The sequence below is a fragment of the Erinaceus europaeus genome, chromosome 5 (genome assembly GCF_950295315.1).
Source record: "Erinaceus europaeus chromosome 5, mEriEur2.1, whole genome shotgun sequence".
Lineage (NCBI taxonomy): Eukaryota > Metazoa > Chordata > Mammalia > Eulipotyphla > Erinaceidae > Erinaceus > Erinaceus europaeus.
In genome coordinates this window covers 41,190,516-41,212,369 of record NC_080166.1, presented here as the reverse complement: position 1 = coordinate 41,212,369, position 21,854 = coordinate 41,190,516, and the positions used below count along the sequence as shown (strand labels likewise).

Below are 21,854 nucleotides of genomic sequence, written 5' to 3'. Positions count from 1 at the left end.
CAGGCTTGAAAGGCTTTTGCTTAACTGTTATGTTCTCTCCCCAGCCCTCTAAATGGTTTTGTAAAACATATTTTCTTTTTTTCATAATATTTATTTATTTATCCCCTTTTGTTGCCTTGTTTTTTATTGTTGTAGTTATTATTGTTGTTACTGATGTCGTTGGATATTTATTTATTCATGAGAGAAAGAGAATCAGAACATCACCGTGGCATATGCAGTGATATAGATTGATCTCATCACCTCACACTTGAGGATTCAGTACTTTATCTACTGTGCCACTTCCTGGACTGCCTAATTTTTTTTTATTGAAGTAAGATTATGTAAGTTACAGGTATACAGCATTGTAATTAGATACATGAATATACTGTGTTATATTTACCACTAGAAATCTAACTTCTTACTACAGTTGTGCAATTTACTTTCCTTACACATATGTCTGCCCCCTCATTCCTCTTCCCCATTAATGATCACCATTTTGTTCTTGTAATTGAAGATTTTAAAATTCATGTGTATAGACATCTGTCACAGGGAAATAAGAAACTATTTATATGATAACTGTCTTGTAAATCATTATTTCTCCCAATAAAGTGATTTGAGAAAAAAAAAAATATCACTTTAAGGGGCCAGGTGTTGGCGTACCGAGTTATTCCAGTTTGTAGTGAGCTCCAGCGATAACCCTGGAAGCAAAAAAAAAAAAAAATCACTTTAAAAATAGCTTATTTTGATCATTGTTTTGTTTATCTTCTACATATAAACGAAATCACGTGGTATTCCTTTTTTGTTTTCTCTAGCTTTTGGAGTACTTCGTAGAGGAGTATTTTGATCAAAATCCTATTAGTCAGGTATGTAAATGACTGATGAAATTCAGAATTAGAGTCCTACTATTACTACCAAGTTGGTTTTTTTTTTATCTTCTTATCACTATTATTTGTTAGCACTGGGACTTCTCTGCTCTGGGCCAACCAGAGAGAGACAGAGGAAGAAAAGCAACAGATCTTCCTCCAGTGCAGTGGGAGCTGGGATCAATATGGGTTGTACACATAGTCATCTACTTTGGCCTAGAATTTGTTTCTGTTACATACTTTTTAATGTGATGCTCAGACCGTGTACATGCACTGCCCAGGCCAATTTTTTCATTCTTTTTTTTGGAGAGAGGGGAGGGAGAAAAGGGCTATTCATTGCTCTTCATCTGTCCCTGAAATTTGAACATAGGGCTTTGTGCATGATGTAATTCCTGGGAGAAGAATCATTAAGTCCTTAGAATTTGTTTTTAAACCACTGGGCATATATTCTAGGAAAATAATGATGTAAATGTTTACCAGCTTCTGATACTCATCAGTGAAAATCAAGATAACCTAAATGCAAATTTATTTACCAAAAGTTAAATAACCTAAGTTAAATTTATTTACCAAAAGCATCATGGGAAAAAATTCCTCACATCATATTTTTCATTTTGTAGTTAGTAATTTGTTATGTATATCCTTACTAAGAAAAAAACCAATCTGTTAATAATGATTTTTGTTTTTATTTTGAGGTTGGAATAATTGTAACAAAGGGTAAAAGAGCTGAAAAACTGACAGAACTGTCAGGTATGTATAAAACTACCTTTAAAAGACTCATGTCTCCACTTCATTTATCCAGCTTTAGAAACCTTCATAAGGTTGACTGATAAGGAAAATGAAGCCTTCCTGGGTGTTTTTTGGGTGGTACACTTAAACCCTTCATTAAATTTTTGGTATTGGGCTGGGGAGATAGCCTAATGGTTCTGCAAAAAACTTTCATGCCTGAGGCTCTGAGGTCCCAGGTTCAATCCCCAGCACTACCATAATTCAGAGTTGAGCAGTGCTCTAGTTTGTTTCTCTATATATTCTCTCTATATTTCTCTCACTAAAGAACATAAAATATTAATTTTTTGTTTCAAAGATAAACTGTTTTAAATTGAGTAGTGCAATGCAGGCAAAATAGCCCACTTGTATAATGCACTGTTTTGCCATGTTACACAACCCCAATTAAGCCCAGCCCCCACCTCACTTATGGGCTATTATTGCAATGAATATAAATGTTTTGGGAGGTGGTAAGGAGATAGTGCATCAGTAATACTTGGAAGTTACATGTTAAAGGCCCCTGGTTCAAACCTCATAATTCTTCTTCTCATTCCTCTTCTTCTTCTTCTTCTTCTTTGTCTTCGTCTTCTTCTTCCTCATCATCCTCTTCCTTTTCTTCTTTTTCTTCTTCTTCTTCCTCTTCCTCATCATCCTCTTCCTTTTCTTCTTTTTCTTCTTCTTCCTCTTCTTCCTCTCTTCCTTTCTCTTCCTCTTCTTCCTTTTCTTCTTCTTCATCGTCGTCCTCTTCCTTTTCTTCTTCCCCTTCTTCTTCCTTTTCTTCTTCCTCCTCTTCTTCTTCCTCTTCTTCCTCGCTTCCTCTTTCTCTTCTTCTTCCTCTTCCTCCTCTTCTTCTTCCTCAAATATGAGGTCCTGTGTTCAGTTCAGTACACTGCTCTCCCCAGACCAAGTAGGATGCTAGACTTGCAAGCAAGAGGTCCCAAGTGATGCTCTAGGTTCTCTGTCTCAATCTTCCTTGTTAATAAATGCATAAATATTTTAAAATACATTTAATCTTAAAATGAATTTTAAAGATTTATTTATTACATATCAAAAAAAAAAATTCACAAGAGGCAGAGAGAAGAAATGAGACAAGCCAGAGCACTGCTCCAGTACATATAGTGCCAGGTATCAAACTGGGAACCTCAGCCATGAAAAGTCTGATGCTGGTTGGGCGGTAGTGCAGTGGGTTAAGCTCATGTGGTGCAAAGCTCAAGGACTGGCCTAAGGATCCCAGTTCAAGCCCCCAGCTCCCCACCTGTAGGGGAGTCGCTTCACAGGCGGTGAAGCAGGTCTGCAGGTGTCTTTCTCTCCTCCTTTCTGTTTTCCCCCTCCTCTATCCATTTCTCTCTGTCCTATCCAACAACAACGACATCAATAACTACAATAACAATAAAAAACAGCAAGGGCAACAAAAGGTAAAATAAATAAATATTTTTAAAAATTATTTTAAAAAAATTCTGGGGTATTCAACTTCCGGAGGCGGAGCTACGAGCAGAAGATCGCTTTCTCTCCTCTCCTCTCCTCTCCCGGATCAACTAGGAATACCAAAGGAGACCACCCGGGACCGAAACAAGACAGACTAGAATGACCACAGGAACCCAGTAAATCACCCGTGAGTACAAACATGTGTGGCTGGTGACAGAGAGGAGAGAAGAGCCTAAGGAGAGATTAAGTGACTGCTAACAGTTCAGCAGTTTATCAGTTGACACACCACCTCCATTCTCCACCAACAAGGGGACAGCTTAAGGGAGGAGAGGACTCCCCAGAGACTCACCAAGTGCAACTCTGAGTCTCCATTGCTACTACCCTCAGAATCTGGAACAGCGACAGGGAGGGACACCAGGGGACAGAGATCTAACCAGGAAACTCAGGAGAAGGCCTATACCTCAGTGGCATAGCTGAGGGGCTGTGAAAGTCTCTTTGCATAACCACTGCATTATCTCTGCCACACCCTGCTTCATCTCTTGGTCAGGAGTCACTGATTAAGCTGAAGCCTATTGATAGTTTAAAAGCCCTCAGGCTCCCATAGCCTACAGGAGAAAAAAAAAAGAGGCTTTTAAACCACTGAGCTCCAACTCAGAGATTTAAATACTATTGAAACAACTGTTAACTTCCACCACTGTGAACCCTTTAATTAACTTACTTAGACACAAGTCAATCCAGGAAATAGTGATCAATAATTTGAAAAGTACTGATAAAGGGAACTCATAACATAATATATAAAATGGTTAAAACAACAAGAAGAAATATTGGAGAATCGAACCAGGACAAGAGCCCGGCGAAAAGTCCTCCAGAGGGTGAAGCACAAAATAACGAGTTCAACATCCAAACACTAAGGAAATAATCACAGGAGTGAGTAAAGAATTTGAAAAAATTATAATCAGAAATACAGGAACAACAAATGAGAATACGGAAGAAAATACTAATTATCTCATGGTTATTAGAGAGCTGAAAGCTGAAATCACTGAGCTAAGAATGCAACTAGCTGAACAAGCTAAAACAGTATCAGAGGCTGAAGACAGAATTAGCAAGATTGAGGATGAATTAGAGACAACTAAAAAAGAAGTAAGAGATCTCAAAAAGAGATTAAGAGATGCTGAAAACAACAACAGAGTCCTATGGGATGACTTCAAAAGAAACAATAACGCATTATTGGCATACCAGAGGAAGAAAGAGGAGAGGAAGAAAGCATTTTCCAAGCCATAATAGCTGAAAATTTCTTTAGTCTAGACAACATCAAAGACATAAAGATTCAAGAAGCCCAGAGGGTCCCAAACAGAATTAACCCAGACCTAAAGACACCAAGACATATCATATTTAGAATGGAAAGGAATAAGGATAAAGAAAGGATCCTGAAGGCTGTAAGAGAAAAACAAAGAGTCACCTACAAAGGAAAACCCATAAGATTAGCAGCAGACTTCTCCATACAAACACTACAGGCCAGAAGAGAATGGCAAGATATCTATCGAGTACTCAATGAGAAAGGCTTTCAGCCAAGAATACTATATCTTGCTTGCTAGACTGTCATTCAGACTAGATGGAGGCATCAAAACCTTCTCAGACAAGCAACAGTTGAAGGAATCAACTATCACCAAGCCTGCCCTGAAAGAAGTTCTGAAAGGTCTCCTATAAACAATCAGACCACCACAAATAGGACATATATCAAAACACTCTAAAACTCTACAAGAATGGCATTAAAATATCTTCAGTCTTTGATATCAATAAATGTCAATGGCCTGAATTCACCTATTAAAAGACACAGAGTAGGAAGATGGATCAGAAAACACAACCCACCTAACTCAACAAGAGAAACACGGACTTAAAGTGAAAGGTTGGAAAACTATCATACAAGCCAATGGCCCACAAAAAAGGGCAGGAACAGCTATTCTCATATCTGACATGATAGACTTTAAAATAGATAAGATTTAAAAAGATAGGAATGGACACTACTTAATGCTCAGAGGATCAGTCAATCAAGAGGACTTAACAATTATTAACATCTATGCACCCAATGAGAAGCCATCTAAATACCTCAAACGTCTACTGAAAGACCTACAGCAATATATTAACAGCAACACAGTCAGAGTAGGGGACTTCAACACCCCACTCTCTCAACTTGACAGATCATCCAGGCAGAAAATCAATAAAGACATAAGGGAGCTAAACGAAGAGATAGATAAACTAGAACTATTGGACATTTTCAGAGTCATTCATCCCAAGAAACTGGAATACACATTTTACTCAAATTCACATGGGTCATTCTCAAGGATAGATCATATGTTTGGCCACAAAGACAGCATCAGCCAATTCAAGAGCATTGAAATAATCCCAAGCATCTTCTCAGACCACAGTGGAATTAAACTAACACTTAACAATCAACAAAAGATTAGTAACAGTCCCAAAATGTGGAAGCTCAACAGTACACTTCTTAACAACTTCTGGGTCAAAGAGGAAATCAAGGAAGAAATCAAAATGTTTCGAGAGTTCAATGAAAATGAAGACACAAGCTATCAAAATATTTGGGACACAGCTAAAGCAGTCCTAAGAGGGAAGTTCATAGCTATACAAGCACACATTAGGAAACAAGAAAAAGCACAAATAAACAGCCTGATTGCACATCTTAAAGACCTAGAAGAAGAACAACAAAGGAACCCTAAAGCAACGAGAAGGTCAGAAATCACTAAAGTTAGGGCAGAAATAAATAACATTGAGAATAGGAAAACCATAAAAACATAAAAACCAACAAAAGATCAACGAAAGTAAATGTTGGTTCTTCGAAAGAGTAAACAAAATCGACAAACCTTTAGCCAGACTCACAAAACAAAAAAGGGAGAAGACCCAAATAAATTGGATAGTAAATGAAAGAGGAGATATCACAACAGACACTGCAGAAATTCAACATATCATGCGAGGCTTCTATGAACAACTATATGCCACCAAGCTAGAGAACCTGGAAGAAATGAATGATTTCCTAGATACCTACCAACTTCCAAAACTAAGTAAAGAGGAAGTGGATAACATGAACAGGCCCATCACAGCTAATGAAATTGAAACAGTTATCAAAAATCTCCCCAAAAATAAAAGTCCTGGACCAGATGGTTTTACAAATGAATTTGTAACCTTCAAAGAAGAACTAATACCTCTACTTTTAAAAAATCTTCCAGAAGACTGAAGACACTGGAATACTCCCTGCCAGCTTCTATGAAGCCAACATCACTCTGATACCAAAAGCAGACAGGGACACAACCAAAAAAGAAAACTACAGACCAATATCTCTGATGAACATAGATGTGAAAATATTAAACACAATTCTAGCCAACCAAGTACAGCAGTATATCAAAAAGATTGTTCATCATGACCAAGTGGGGTTTAATCCCAGGCATGCAAGGTTGGTTTAATATACGTAAATCAATCAATGTGATCGACCACATCAACAAAAGCAAGACCAAAAACCACATGGTCATATCAATAGATGCAGAGAAAGCCTTTGACAAAATACAACATCCCTTTATGATCAAAACACTACAAAACATGGAAATAGATGGAAAATTCCTGAAGATAGTGGAGTCTATATATAGCAGACCTACAGCCAACATCATACTCAATGGTGAAAAACTGGAAGCATTTCCACTCAGATCAGGTACTAGACAGGGCTGCCCACTATCACCATTACTATTCAACATAGTGTTGGAAGTTCTTGCCATAGCAATCAGGCAGGAGCAAGGAATTAAAGGGCTACAGATTGGAAGAGAAGAAGTCAAACTCTCCTTATTTGCAGATGACATGATAGTATACATGGAAAATCCTAAGGAATCCATCAAGAAGCTTTTGGAAATCATCAGGCAATACAGTAATGTGTCAGGCTATAAAATTAACATTCAAAATTCAGTGGCATTCCTCTATGCAAACACTAAGTTAGAAGAAATTGAAATCCAGAAATCAATTCCTTTTACTATAGCAACAAAAACAATAAAATATCTAGGAGTAAATCTAACCAAAGAAGTGAGAGACTTGTATACTGAAAATTATGAGTCACTACTCAAAGAAATTGAAAAAGACACAAAGAAGTGGAAAGATATTCCATGTTCATGGGTTGGAAGAATTAACATCATCAAAATGAATATATTACCCAGAGCCATCTACAAATTTAATGCTATCCCCATCAAGATCCCAAGCACATTTTTTAGGAGAATAGAACAAATGCTACAAATGTTTATCTGGAACCAGAAAAGACCTAGAATTGCCAAAACAATTTTGAGAAAAAAGAACAGAACCGGAGGCATCACACTCCCAGGTCTCAAACTATATTATAGGGCCGCTGTCATCAAAACTGCTTGGTACTGGAACATGAATAGACACACTGACCAGTGGAATAGAATTGAGAGCCCAGAAGTGAGCCCCCACACGTATGGACTTCTAATCTTTGGCAAAGGGGTTCAGACTACTAAATGGGGAAAGCAGAGTCTCTTCAACAAATGGTGTTGGAAACAATGGGTTGAAACATGCAGAAGAATGAAACTGAATCACTGTATTTCACCAAATACAAAAGTAAATTCCAAGCGGATCAAGGACTTGGATGTTAGACCACAAACTATCAAATACTTAGAGGAAAATATTGGCAAAACTCTTTTCCACATAAATTTTAAAGACATTTTCAATGAAACGAATCCAATTACAAAGAAGACTAAGGCAAGTATAAACCTATGGGACTACATCAAATTAAAAAGCTTCTTCACAGCAAAAGAAACCACTACCCAAACCAAGAGACCCCTCACAGAATGGGAGAAGATCTTTACATGCCATACATCAGATAAGCGTTTAATAACCAACATATATAAAGAGCTTGCCAGACTCAACAACAAGACAACAAATAACCCCATCCAAAAATGGGGGGAGGACATGGACAGAATATTCACCACAGAAGAGATCCAAAAGGCCGAGAAACACATGAAAAAGTGCTCCAAGTCTCTCATTGTCAGAGAAATGCAAATAAAGACAACAATGAGATATCACTTCACTCCTGTGAGAATGCCATACATCAGAAAAGGTAACAGCAGCAAATGCTGGAGAGGGTGTGGGGTCAAAGGAACCCTCCTACACTGCTGGTGGGAATGCAAATTGGTCCAACCTCTGTGGAGAACAGTCTGGAGAACTCTCAGAAAGCTAGAAATGGACCTACCCTATGATCCTGCAATTCCTCTCCTGGGGATATATCCTAAGGAACCCAACACATCCATCCAAAAAGATCTGTGTACACATATGTTTTTGGCAGCACAATCTGTAATAGCCAAAACCTGGAAACAACCCAGGTGTCCAACAACAGATGAGTGGCTGAGCAAGTTGTGGTATATATACACAATGGAATACTACTCAGCTGTAAAAAATGGTGACTTCACCGTTTTCAGCCCATCTTGGATGGACCTTGAAAAAGTCATGTTGAGTGAAATAAGTCAGAAACAGAAGGATGAATATGGGATGATCTCACTCTCAGGCCGAAGTTGAAAAACAAGATTAGAAAAGAAAACACAAGTAGAACCTGAAATGGAATTGGCGTATTGCACCAAAGTAAAAGACTCTGGGGTGGATGGGTGGGTGGGGAGAATACAGGTCCATGAAAGATGATGAATGACATAGTGGGGGTTGTATTGTTAAATGGGAATCTGGGGAATGTTATGCATGTACAAACTATTGTATTTACTGTTGAATGTAAAACATTAATTTCCCAATAAAGAAATAAATTAAAAATATATATATATGTTTTAACATTGATTTATTAAAAAAAAAAAGTCTGATGCTCTACCAGTTGAGATATTTCCCCAGCCCCATAGAATTAGTTTGTTTGATTTTTTTTTCTTGTTGTTGTTAATTAATTTATTTATGAGGAAGGTAGGAAGAGAAAGAAGCAGACATCACTCTGGTACATGTGCTTCTGGGGATTGAACTCAGGACCTCATGCTTGAGAGGCCAGTGTTTATCCACTGTGCCAATTTCCGGACCACTGTTTGATTTTTTTTTTTTAATTAAACCTGAAGTATCTCTCTTTATCTGACATAATAAAAGGAATAAAATGAAAAAATTGGCCTGGCACTGATAAAACCAATCAATCAATTTTATCATTTATGATAAAATGCAAATTTCTAAAATTATATATCAAAGGGTTTTTAACATAAAATATATGTAAATTTTAGGAAATAAATTTCCATAATGTATATATAGGTTTTATGAAAGTAAAAGATTAAAAGTTATTATACTTTTGTAATAGGAAACCCACGGAAACATGTAGTGTCATTGAAGAAAGCTGTAGATATGACCTGCCATGGAGAACCATCTCTTTATAATTCTTTAAGCCTGGCAATGCAAACTCTAAAGTAAGTATTTAAATTTATTATTTATATTTATTTCAAAATTTAAGTTGAAATAACATGGTAAGTTTAAGTTGAAGTAATACCAGGAAATAACATTGTAATATACATTTTTGTATACCCAAATGAAAATGATCATTATCAAGAGAAATGTGTAATGTCTATAATGTTTAGTGTCATGTTAGTAATTTCTATTTTATCATTTAGTTAGTTGGATAAATGAATTTTTTTCTAAATATTTTACTTAGGGAGTCTGACAGTAGCGCAGTAGGTTAAGGGCATGTGGTGCAAAGCACAAGGACCAGCATAAGAATCCGGGTTCAGTGGTCCAGGAGGTGGCGCAGTAGATAAAGCATCGGACTGTCAAGCATGAGGTCCTGAGTTCAATCCCTGGCAGCACATGTACCAGAGTCATGTCTGCCTCTTTCTCTCTCCTCTTATGTTTCTCATTAATAAATAAAATATATTTTTTAAAAAAAAGAATACCGGTTCAAGCCCCCAGCTCCCCACCTGCAGGAGGGTTGCTTCACAGGTGGTGAAGCAGGTCTGCAGGTGCCTCTCTTTCTGTCCCCCTCTGTCTTCCCTCCCTCTCTCTTTCTCTCTGCCCTATCCAACAACGGTGACATCAATAACAATAATAACTGCAACAATAAAACAAGAGCAACAAAAGGGAATAAATAAATTTAAAAATATTTATTTTATTTATTCCCTTTTGTTGCCCTTGTTGTTTTACTGTTGTAGTTATTGATGTCGTCGTTGTTGGATAGGACAGAGAGAAATGGAAAGAGGAGGGGAAGACACAGAGGGGGAGAGAAAGACACCTGCAGACCTGCTTCATCGCTTGTGAAACGACTCTCCTGTAGGGGGGAAGCTGGGGGCTAGAACCAGTATCTTTATGCCGGTCCTTGCGCTTTGTAACACCTGCACTTAAACCGTAGCGCTACTGCCCGAGTCCCGGATAGATGTATCTTCACTGTTTCAGAAATACTTAATTTAGGGGCAGGGTGGTGGAGCACCCAGTTGAGCACCCACAGTCCCATGTGCAAAGGCCTGCAGCTCCTGCTTCCCACCTGTGGGGAGATGTATCATTCTCTCTCCATCTCTCTCATTTTTCTTTAGTATATGTGCTGCTGAAGCGATCACTTTCTCTCATTTTTTAACCAAGCTCAGCTCTGGTTTATCATAGCGCAGGGGATTGAACCTGGGACTTTTTTTTTTTGCTAGAAATTTATCTCTCCGCGGCATTCGGGTGGTAGCTCAGTGCTTAAAAGCAGGTGGCGCAAAGCGCAAGGAGTGGTGTAAGGATCCCGGTCTGGCTCCCCGCCTGCAGTGGTGTCACTTCACAGGTGGTGAAGCAAGTCTGCAGGTTTCTATCTTTCTTTCCTCCTGTCTGTCTTCCCCTCCTCTCTCCATTTCTGTCTGTCTTCCCCTCCTCTCTCCATTTCTCTCTGTCCTATCCAACAACGACGACATCAATAACAACAACAACAATAAGTACAATAATAAAACTACAAGGGCAACAAAAGGGAATAAATAAATACTAAAAAAAAAAAAAGAAATTTACCCCTCTCCGAATTCTTTTTTTTTTTTTTTTTTTTGGCTCCAGCTTATTGCTGGGGCTCGGTGCCTTCACTACAAACCCACTGGAGGCTTTTTAATTTTTCCCTTTTGTTACCTTTTCGTTGTTGTTATCTTGTCTTGTTTATCGTTGTTCTTGTTTATCGTTGTTGACAGAGAGGGGGAGAGAAAGACAGACACCTACAGACGTGCTTCACCGCTTGTGAAGCGACCCCTCTGCAGGTGGGGAACCAGGGGCTTGAACAGGGATCCTTAGACTGATCCTTGTGCTTTGCTCCATGTGTGCTTAACCCGCTGCACTACTGTCCGGCCCTCGAACCTGGGAATTTTAAAACTCACCATGAAAAATTCTTTTTGCATATGCCATCTCCTCTGCTCTATGTCTGTAAATTTATTTTAAAGGGGCAGATTTACCAAGGAGATTCACAGAGGCTAGGAAAGCTGCCGAATATCATAAGCTGGGCACACATGTAATAGCATGCTTATTTGTTTGTTTGTTTTTTTGCTTGTGTGTTTTACCTCGTTCAGTGCTGGCACTACAAATCCACTGCTTCTGGCGGCCTTTTTTTTTTTTTTTCTCCCACATTTCATAGGCTAGAGAGAAATTGGAAGGGAGAGATAGAGAGAGGGAGGTAAAGATAAGACATCTGCAGATCTGCTTCATCTCTTGTGAAGCGTCCCGCACTGCAGGTAAGGAGCGGGGGTTGTACCCTGATCCTTGCACATATCCTTACACATTGTTATGTCTGTAAATTACTAGCACTCTTCAACTATGTAAAGTATACTAAGATCCCATGGGAGCATTAGATAATTAAAATCAATATATTTTATCCCCAGATAGTCTGTTCTAATTCAGAATTTTGTACCTGAATATAGTAAATATCTTTTTAGTCTTCAAGTAGATGAGAAAGTAATACACATTCTACTAGAAGGTAAGTTTCGCGGTGTTAGGAAGCTTGTCAGTCGTGCTTTTCACTGTATCCCTAGAATTTCATAGTATTCAGTAAGTATTTTTAAATTTTTTAAAATTTAATTAAATTTAATTTTTTCCCTTTTGTTGCCCTTGTTTATCATCGTTGTTGTTATTGTTGTCGTTGTTGGATAGGATAGAGAGAAATAGAAGAGGGGAAGACAGGGAGAAAGACACCTGCAGACCTGCTTAACCGCCCGTGAAGCAAACCCACTGCAGGTGGGGAGCCGGGGGCTGGAACTGGGATTCTTAAGCAGGTCCTTGCCTTCAGGCCATGTGCGCTTAACCTGCTGAGCCACCATCGGCTCCCTATTTATTTAACTAGAGCACTGTTCAGCTTTGGCTTATGGTGGTGTGGGGGATAGAACCTGGGACTTTGGAGCCTCAGGCATGAGAGTCTACTTGCTAACCATTACACTATCTATCCTCTACCATATTCAGTAAATATTTATTTATGAATGAGTAAAATAATCTATTTCAAAGTATGTAGCTAATTTTAGAAGAAAAAAAATTCATTTACTGGCACCTATCTTGGAGAATTGTGGAAATTTACCCTCGTGACAACAATCCTGTACACCAGCATTCCCTCATTAAAGTAATACTGAAGCTTGGGGGTGGGGTTAAACAATAAAGGGGAAAAACTATAAAAAATAATTAAGAGCTTAAGAATATACTTAGAATTCGTTCTTATGCAGTGCTGAAACTAATGTGGTATTCTATTCTCTAAATGTGTTAAGAATTTGTATACTATTCTTTCTGGGTAAATTTTTCATTAGTGTAATTTGTTATATCTAATTGGAGTGTATTTTATGTATCTACTTTGTAGACACATGCCTGGGCATACAAGTAGAGAAGTTCTGATCATCTTTAGCAGTCTCACCACTTGTGATCCATCTAATATCTATGATCTAATCAAGGTATAACCAAAAATTTATTTTATTTTAAATAATTAATTTTTATTATTGGATAGAGACAGAAATTTAGAGGGGAAGGGGAGATAGAAAGGGAAAGAAACAGAGAAACACCTACAGATCTGCTTCACCACTCGTGAAGCATTCCCCCTACATGTGGGGACCAGGGGCTTGAACCTGCGTCTTTGCACACTGTAATATGTGTGCTTAACTAGTTGCGCCACTGTCTGACCCCTAGCCAATAATCTTTTTATAATCAAAACTAAAGTTAAAACTCCAAAGAGAATCATATAATGATTTTACTGCTATTTTTTTAAAGCACCCTATTTTTCAAACATACTAATAGTTAAATTTATTTTTTTATTTCCCTCAAAACACACCTTTTACTTGGATTTCTATGAAGACTCTCAAGGCAGCTAAAATCAGAGTGTCTGTTATTGGACTGTCTGCAGAAGTTCGGGTTTGCACTGTACTTGCTCGTGAAACTGGTGGTATATATCTAGAATATTCAATATTTATTCATATTTTTAAGTAAGAAATAACAATTTGTTACTTAAACTAAGATATATCTTCTGTGCTATCTCCCTGGTCAAGTACATCATTGATTTTTAAAAAATATTTATTTATCCCCTTTTGTTGCCCTTGTTAATATCACTGATTTTATAAGGCAGCATCTCAAGGGTCAGTGAACTAGTGCAGTGGTACTACATGGGATTTGTACGAATGAAGTCCTGTGTTCAGTATCTGATACAACCAATAACCGGGGATGAAAAGTACACTGGTTAGAGAAAAAAAAAAAAATTGGGGCCAGGCTGTGGTGCACCTGGTTAAGCGCACACATTACAATGTGCAAGGACCCAGGTTTGAGTCCCTGGTCCCCACCTGCAGGGGGAATGCTTCACAAGTGGTGAAGTAGTTCTGCAGGTGTCTCTCTGTCTCTCTCCCTCTCAGTCCCCCCCACCCCTCTCGATCTCTGGCTATCTCTGTCCAATAAATAAAGATAATAATTTTGTTTTTAATTATGTCAAAACACCAAGAATTTTCTTTCAGTATTTAGAGGAAACACTAAATCTTGAAAAAATCCTACTATATATAATACTTTGTAAGGGTCTTACAACTTGATTTTATAGTTATTCTTTGATAATCCAATTTAGAGAAGCTATTTAGATATGTTTTAAAAGAGATAATTTAGCTTAAATATTTATTTTGGAGTTGTATGATCTATCATGGTAAAGTTATACAGAACTACATAGCAATTACAGTTCATTCTTATGTTTTTCTTTTATCTTCTTCTTGTTAGGTACCTACCATGTTATTTTAGATGAAAGCCACTACAAAGAATTGTTGACACATCATGTTAGTCCTCCTCCTGCAAGCTCAAGTTCTGAATGTTCACTTATTCGTATGGGTAAGTATTTATTTTGTTTTTAAAGAGATATTTAAAAACTAGATAAATTTTATGTGGTGCTAATCAGTGAACTAAAGGTCTTGTGCTTGTGCATGCATGTATGCTGACACTGAGCAACCTGCTCCCATGTGGTGTAAGGAGTGAACCAAGACCACACACACACACACACACACACACACACACACATACACACTTCCCCTCCAGTGTTATCAGTGGGGTACAGTACCTGTACTACTAATCCTCGGCTCCTGGTGGCCATTTTTTAATTTTCATTTTATTGGATAGAATAGAGAGAAATTGAAAGGGGAGGGAGAAATAGAGAGAGGAGAGAAAGACACCTGCAGACCTCCTTCACCATTTTTGAAGCGACCCCCCATGCAGTGGGGATCCAGGGGCTCAAACCAGAGTTGCACGCTTAACCTAGTGTACTACCACCTGAATTCCCAAAAGTACATATTTTTGACTCTAGGTTTTCTTTCTTCCTTTCTTCCTTCTTTTCTTTCTTTCTTCTTTTCTTTCTTTCTTTCCTTCTTTCTTTCTTCCTTCCTTCTTCCTCCCTCCCTCCCTCTATTTCTTTCCTTCCTTCTTTCTTTCTTTCTTCCTTCCTTCCTTCCTTTCTTTCTTTCTTTCTTTCTTTCTTTCTTTCTTTCTTTCTTTCTTTCTTTCTTTCTTTCTTCCCTTTTGCCTCGGGTTATCCCTGGGGCTTGGTGCCTGCACTACCAATCTACTGCTCCGGGAGGCCATTTTTCCCATTTTGTTGCCCTTGTCGTTAATGTTGCAATTGCTATTGTTGCTGGATAGGATAGAGATAAATCAAGATAGAGATGGGGAGAGAAGGATAGACACCTGCAGACCTGCTTCACTGTCCGTGAAGCGACCCCCCCCCCTTGCAGGTAGGGAGCTGGGGGCTCAAACTGGGATCCTTGTGCCGGTCTGGTCTTTGAGTGGGTCCTTCCACTTTCCCATGTGAGCTTAAGCCACAGTGCTACTGCCCAGCCCACTCTGGGTATACCTTCTGTTTTCATTTGCACATGGTATCGTTATCGTTTTTTTGGTTTTTTGTTTCATATGTATTATTAAGAGACGTAGAGTGCCTCCCTGCTATATGTTATGCTGGGAATTGAATTAAAGACCTTCTGCTAATAAGTCCTGTACTCAACACACTGTACCACTTCTCAGGCTGTGCACATGTTACCATTTTAGTGTTTAAGAATTTTTCACAGGACTAGGTGATGGCACACGCAGTAGAGCACACACATTACCGTGCATGAGGACCCAGGTTCAGCCTCCCAGTTCCTACCTGTAGGGAAGAACCTTCATAAGCAGTGGAGCAGTGCTGCAAGTGTCTCTCTCTCTCCCTTTCTGTTTCTGTCTCTCACTCTCTTATCAAAGAAAAGAAAAGGGAGAAAAAAGAAAGAAAAGAAAATTTGGGGCTGGGCAGGGAGGTGGTCCAGTAGTGGGGTCATGGCTTGAATCCCTTTGGTTCTAAGTTAAATACTTGTCACCAAATATGCCATATTGATACTCTGGTGTTCTATCTCTCCCTCCCTCTCCTCCCTTCATGTTAAATAAACAAATATTTAAAAACAAATGAATAGGTAAATTTATATTAGTATATATTAAGTTTTTTGTGTTATAAAGATTGAATTAATACAGACAAAACACATAATACTTAATATAACAGTCAAGTACATGCAACACATGTTATAATGCACAAGGACCCAGGTTCAAGCCCCCAGTCCCCACCTTCAGGGGGAAAGCTTCACAAGTGGTGAAGTAGTGCTGCAGATGTCTCTTTCTTTCTGCCTCTATCTATCTCCTCCTTCCCTCTTGATTTCTCTTTGTCTCTATCTAGTAAATTATAAGTCATGACCTGTCTTTACTGATTTACTGATGTGTGTTCCTAGTCCCCAACTCTTTTACTTGATTAGAGAAATCTAAGCATGTGCTTTACCACTGGACTACACCACCAGCAAAACTTACCCATGATAAAGTTTTCATTAAAACTTAAAATAGTTTGTTCCTCAAGTCAGTTTGTTAAGGAATGAGAAGATAGCATAATGGTTATGCAAAAAGACTTTCATGCCTAAGACACCAAAGTTCCCATGTTCAATCCCTAGAAAAATCATAAACCAGAGCTGAGCAGTGCTCTAGTACAAATAAATAAAAAATAAATTATGGGCGGAGGAGACAGTATAATGGTTATGCAAACAGATTGTCATGCCTGAGGCTTCCAGATCCCAGGTTCAATCTCCCGCACCACCACAAACCAGAGCTGAGCAGTGCTCTGGTGTTTCTCTCTTTGTGTGTCTCTCTCTAAAATAATAAAAAAAATTTTTATTTTAAATAAATAAATAAATAAACAAACAAATTACAACTGCAAGTACAAATTGATTTGTTTAAGTCCGTAAAGAATATCAACCTATTCTGACAATACTGTTTTCTCAGTTGGTCATTTGTCTTTACTATCTCTCATTTGTTTTGAGTTTCTTCTTCTTCTCCTCCTTTCTTTTTTCTTTTCCAGAGCAGTCTTCAGCTCTGCCTTATGGTGGTATGGGGGATTGAACCTGGGACCTCATAGCGTCAGATGTGAAGATTCTATTTGCATAACCATTATGCTATCTACTCCAATCCTCATTTATTTTGATACATAGATTTAAAAATTTTATATAATGACAACTCTCTCTTTTTGGTGGATTTTGCTTTTCTTGGGTTCATTTTCAGAATTTAAAGAGAGAAACAGAAAACAAAGTACATAGCTTTGGACAGTCCAAAGTTTTAATCATATCAGTATATTATATAAAATGGAAATGGACTCCATTGCATCAGGAAACTATTAGAAGTTATAAACACATTCTTATTAAAAAGTAGTGTGTTGTTGGGGGGGGGGGCTGGGTAGTGGCACAGCTGGTTGAGCACACATGTTATAATGTGCAGGTTAATGCCCAGGTTCATGCCTCTGATCCTCGCCTGCTGGGGGGGAAACTTTGTTATTAGAAAATATAGATATGATGGTTCAAGAGGTGGTGCAGTGGATAAAGCATTGGACTCAAAAGCATGAAGTCCCAAGTTCAGTCCTTGGCAGCACATGTACCAGAGTGATGTCTGGTTCTTTCTCTATCTCCTTCTTTCTTATTATTAAATAAATAAAATCTTAAAATATATATATATATATATATATATATATATATGAACATAAAATATAGGTGTGTGTATCGTTGGACTTCTCACCATTTCTTGTTGCCTGAAATTACTGTGAGTTAGAACATTCCATAAACATATTAAAAAGACAGGAAAGATTTTTTTTTTTCAACTTTGTGAACTCTATGGTAGGAACATTTTAAAATTCTCAGATCTTTCTCTTGTTTGCTTGACAAAAGAAAGTAATACCTTGATGTTCTTCTATAAAGGCTTTCCTCAGCACACCATTGCTTCTCTGTCTGATCAAGATGCAAAGCCTTCTTTCAGCATGGCGTAAGTAAAGACTTTAAAGCTGTCAATGATGACTTTCTTATATTTTTAATTCCTTTCTATAAGCTAAAAATTATTGGGCTTTGGAAAAAGTCATGATGTGTTTTTCTATGAAAAAATGTGTGACAACCCAATAAAAATGTGAGCTTAAAAGTATAATAATGGGGCTGGGGAGATAGCATAATGGTTATGCCAAAGACTTTCATGCCTGAGGCTCTGAAGTCCCAGGGTCAGTCAACAGCACCACTATAAATCAGAGCTGAGCAATGCTTTAGTCTTTTTGTATCTCTCTCTCAATAATGTAGTGATCCAGGAGGTGGTGGAGTGGATAAAGTATTGGATTCTCAACCATGAGGTCCTGAGTTCAATCCCCGGTAGCACATGTACCAGAGTAATGTCTGGTTCTTTCTCTATCTGCCTACCTTTCTCATGAATAAATAAATTATTTAAATAATAATATAATATAAATAATATATATATATGTTTTTAAAAAGTGTAATAATGGGGCTGGTGCACCTGGTCAAAGGCACATGTTTATGGTGTACAAGGACCCAGGTTCAAGCCCCCAATCCCTCCAAGGGGAAAGCTTCACTATGGTTAGCGGTGCTGAGATATCTCTCTCTTTCTCTCTGTCTCTCTCCCCCTCTCTGTTCTTCTCTATCTCCCTCTTCCTTCTTGATTTCTGACTACCTTCTATAAAAAGGCATGAACACTAGCTCTTTAGACTCCTATAAATTATGTAACGTTCAAATTAATTTACTAAGTTAAACCATAAGAAAAGTGTAGAGTGATGAAATAGTCACCTTGTAGGACAGCTATCTTGCCAGGCTTATGACCCAGCTTAGAGCTCTATTACCAAATGGGGGGAGCTTTGGTGCTCTGGTGTCTCTTCCTCTCTCTCTGAAAAAGTCATCCCAGAGTGTGAAGTCCTGGAGAAGTAATTGGGTATACATACTTATTTATGTTAATAATAATGTAAATAGGGGCTGGGTGGTGGCACAGCTGATTGAGTGCACATATTACAATGCTCAAGGACCCAGGATTGGGAGTACGGCAGTAGCACATCGGGTTAAGCGCACGTGGTGCAAAACACAAGGACTGGTCTAAGGATTCCAGTTCGAGCCCCTGGCTCCCCGCCTGCAGGGGAATTGCTTCACAGGCAGTGAAGCAGGTCTGTAGGTGTCTGTCTTTCTCTCCCCCTCTCTGTCTTCCCCTCCTCTCCATTTCTCTCTGTCCTATCCAACAACGACAACATCAATAACAACAACAATAAATAATAACTACAACAATAAAACAACAAGGGCAACAAAAGGGAATAAATAAATAAAGTATATTAAAAAAAAGAAAAGATAAAAGGACCTAGGATCAAGCCCCTGGTCCCCACCTGCAAGGGGGAAAGCTTTGTGAGTGGTGAAGCAGTGCTGCGGGTGTCTCTTTGTCTCTTTCCCTTTCTGTCTTCCCCCATCCCTCTCGATTTCTGGCTATCTCTATCCAAAAAATAAAGGTAATAAAAAAAATTTAAATAATAATGTAAATTAAAAAATAAAAATTTTACCGAGGCAATATATAGAGCAAGACTCTAGACATCTCTTAATATACCTTGCTTTAATTTGGGGGCTTTACATTTTACATAATTAGGAGATAAAATTAAGTTTAGGAAAGCTATTGTTTTTTTAAATATTTATTTATTCCCTTTTGTTTCCCTTGTTGTTTTTTATTGTTGTAGTTCTTGATGTCGTTGTTGTTGGATAGGACAGAGAGAAAAGGAGGAGGGGGAGATAGAGAGGAAGAGAGACAGAGAGACGCCTGTGAAGAGACTCCCCTGCAGGTGGAGAGCTGGGGGCTCAAACTGAGATCCTTAGTCCTTGCACTTTGCACCACGTGCGCTTAACCCACTGTGCTACCGCCCAACTCCCAAGTTACTGTTTTATTAATGAGAAAGAGACATACAGCACAAAGCACTGCTCCACATTCCATAGAGTTCTGATTTGTTTTTTTCTTTGTTGTTCTCATGCAGTACTGGGAATAGAATTTAGGAGCTCAAATCTACAATCAAGTACTCTACTACTGAGCTACTTCCCTGTCCCCAATAAAGTAATTAATTATAAACTAATCGCTTAGATGTCAAGTAGACCTTAACCATTCACATCTTTATTTTTAAAATTTTTTATTATCATCACTTATTTATTGGATAGAGATAGCCATAAATTAAGAGGAAGAGGGAGATAGAGAGGGAAAGAGACAGAGACATACCTGCAGCACTACTTCACCACTTGCAAAGCTTTCCCCCTGCAGGTGGGGGCCAGCAGCTTGAACCCAGGTCCTTATGTATGTGTGCTCAACCAGGTGCACCACCACCTGGCCCTGTTTTTTAAATTACAAAAAAAATAATAATGTTTTGTGGTCCAGGAGGTGGCACAGTGGTAAAGCTTTGGACTCTCAAGCATGAGGTCCCAAGTTCGATCCCCGGCAGCACATGTGCCATAGTGATGTCTGGTTCTTTCTCTCTCCTCCTATCTTTCTCATAAATAAATAAGATCTTTAAATAATAATAATAATATTTTTTATTTATCTTTATTTTAGAGAGAGAGAGAGACTGATCAAGAGCATTGCTCAGCTCTGGCTTATGGTGGTGCTGGGGATTGAACCCGAGACCTCAGAGCTTTAGGAATGAGAGTCTTTTGCATAACCATTATGCTATTTCTCTATGCTATTGTCCACTGTTCACATCTTTATATAGCATTTTTTGAAATTAATTTCTCTTCTACAGGCATTTGGATAGCAATACTGAGCCAGGACTTACTTTAGGAGGTTACTTCTGTCCACAGTGTCGAGCAAAGTACTGTGAGCTTCCTGTTGAATGTAAAGTCTGTGGTAAGAAGCCAGCTGTTCACTATCTAATAAATTAGTCTTAAAATTTTTTCCCATAATCTATTAAAATTAATATAAATATTGAGGCCTGTGTGTGTTTCTGGATTTATTCTGTGAGAAGGAAAACATTACTTTTCTCATCAAGTATGTCATTTCTAAGAATAAATATGACATTCTAGAAAAGTTTACTGATTTCCTTTATAAAAAAGGGGGGTATGTTCTTTTAAAGTGATGTAATAAATCTACTTTTGAAGTGCATATCTTTATAAAATAAATACACATGGGCAGGGGGTAGATTGCATAATTGCTATGCAAAGAGGCTGAGGCTCCCAAGTCCTAGGTTCAGTCCTTGTACCACCATAAACCATAGCTGAACAGACAAACAAATATACCTAAGGAATAAATATACCTAAGGAATAAATGTATATTATTATATATTTTATTTCACTTATAAGTAAGCAAATAGATCAAGAAAGATCACACAGAGATGGAACTAAGATTCCATTCTGGAATTGCCACGGATAAACTGAAGATGTTAATACCTGCAGTTCTAAAACAACAAAAACAGAAAATCCTGAAAATATTTAGCTTAATTAATTTTTTAAAATATTTATTTATTCATTTCCCTTTGTTTTTGCCCTTGTTGTTTTATTGTTGTAGTTATTATTGTTTTTGTTATTGATGTCGTCATTGTTGGATAGGACAGAGCGAAATGGAGAAAGGAGGGGAAGACAGAGAAGGGGAGAGAAAGATAGACACTTGCAGACCTGCTTCACCGCCTGTGAAGCGACTCCCCTGCAGGTGGGGAGCCCGGGGCTTGAACCGGGATCCTTAACAGCAGTCCTTGCGCTTTGCGCCACCTGAGTTACCGCCTGACTCTCCAGCTTAAATAAGTTTTATTCTTTCCATTTCAGTCACTGTCTCTATGAGTTTTAGACTATTAAGCATGTCTTTCTGCTTTGTGTTAGGTCTTACTTTAGTATCTGCTCCCCACTTGGCACGATCTTATCATCATTTATTTCCCTTGGATGCTTTTCAAGAAATTCCCCTAGAAGAACATAATGGAGAAAGGTATGAGTTTTGATTAATTTATATTTGTTATAACTGCAAAAGTCAGATTCATATATATTGTTACTACACTTAAAAACAATCATATTAACAGGCATAGTTACTCCTTTT

The 21,854-nt window shown here is 38.1% G+C and overlaps 1 protein-coding gene across 4 annotated transcripts in view; it reads left to right on the top strand.

The window, feature by feature from the left end:
• Positions 1–21,854, top strand: part of LOC103120788 (general transcription factor IIH subunit 2) — a 50,566-nt gene that overhangs the window by 18,564 nt on the left and 10,148 nt on the right. For all 4 annotated transcript variants that reach the window (XM_060191252.1, XM_060191251.1, XM_060191254.1 and 1 more), the window contains 9 exons: positions 792–842; positions 1,535–1,589; positions 9,367–9,472; positions 12,841–12,931; positions 13,329–13,416; positions 14,226–14,333; positions 17,744–17,807; positions 20,575–20,678; positions 21,644–21,746. In XM_060191252.1, coding sequence (XP_060047235.1) covers positions 792–842; positions 1,535–1,589; positions 9,367–9,472; positions 12,841–12,931; positions 13,329–13,416; positions 14,226–14,333; positions 17,744–17,807; positions 20,575–20,678; positions 21,644–21,746 — 770 coding nt within the window. The remainder of the gene's footprint in view (positions 1–791; positions 843–1,534; positions 1,590–9,366; positions 9,473–12,840; positions 12,932–13,328; positions 13,417–14,225; positions 14,334–17,743; positions 17,808–20,574; positions 20,679–21,643; positions 21,747–21,854) is intronic.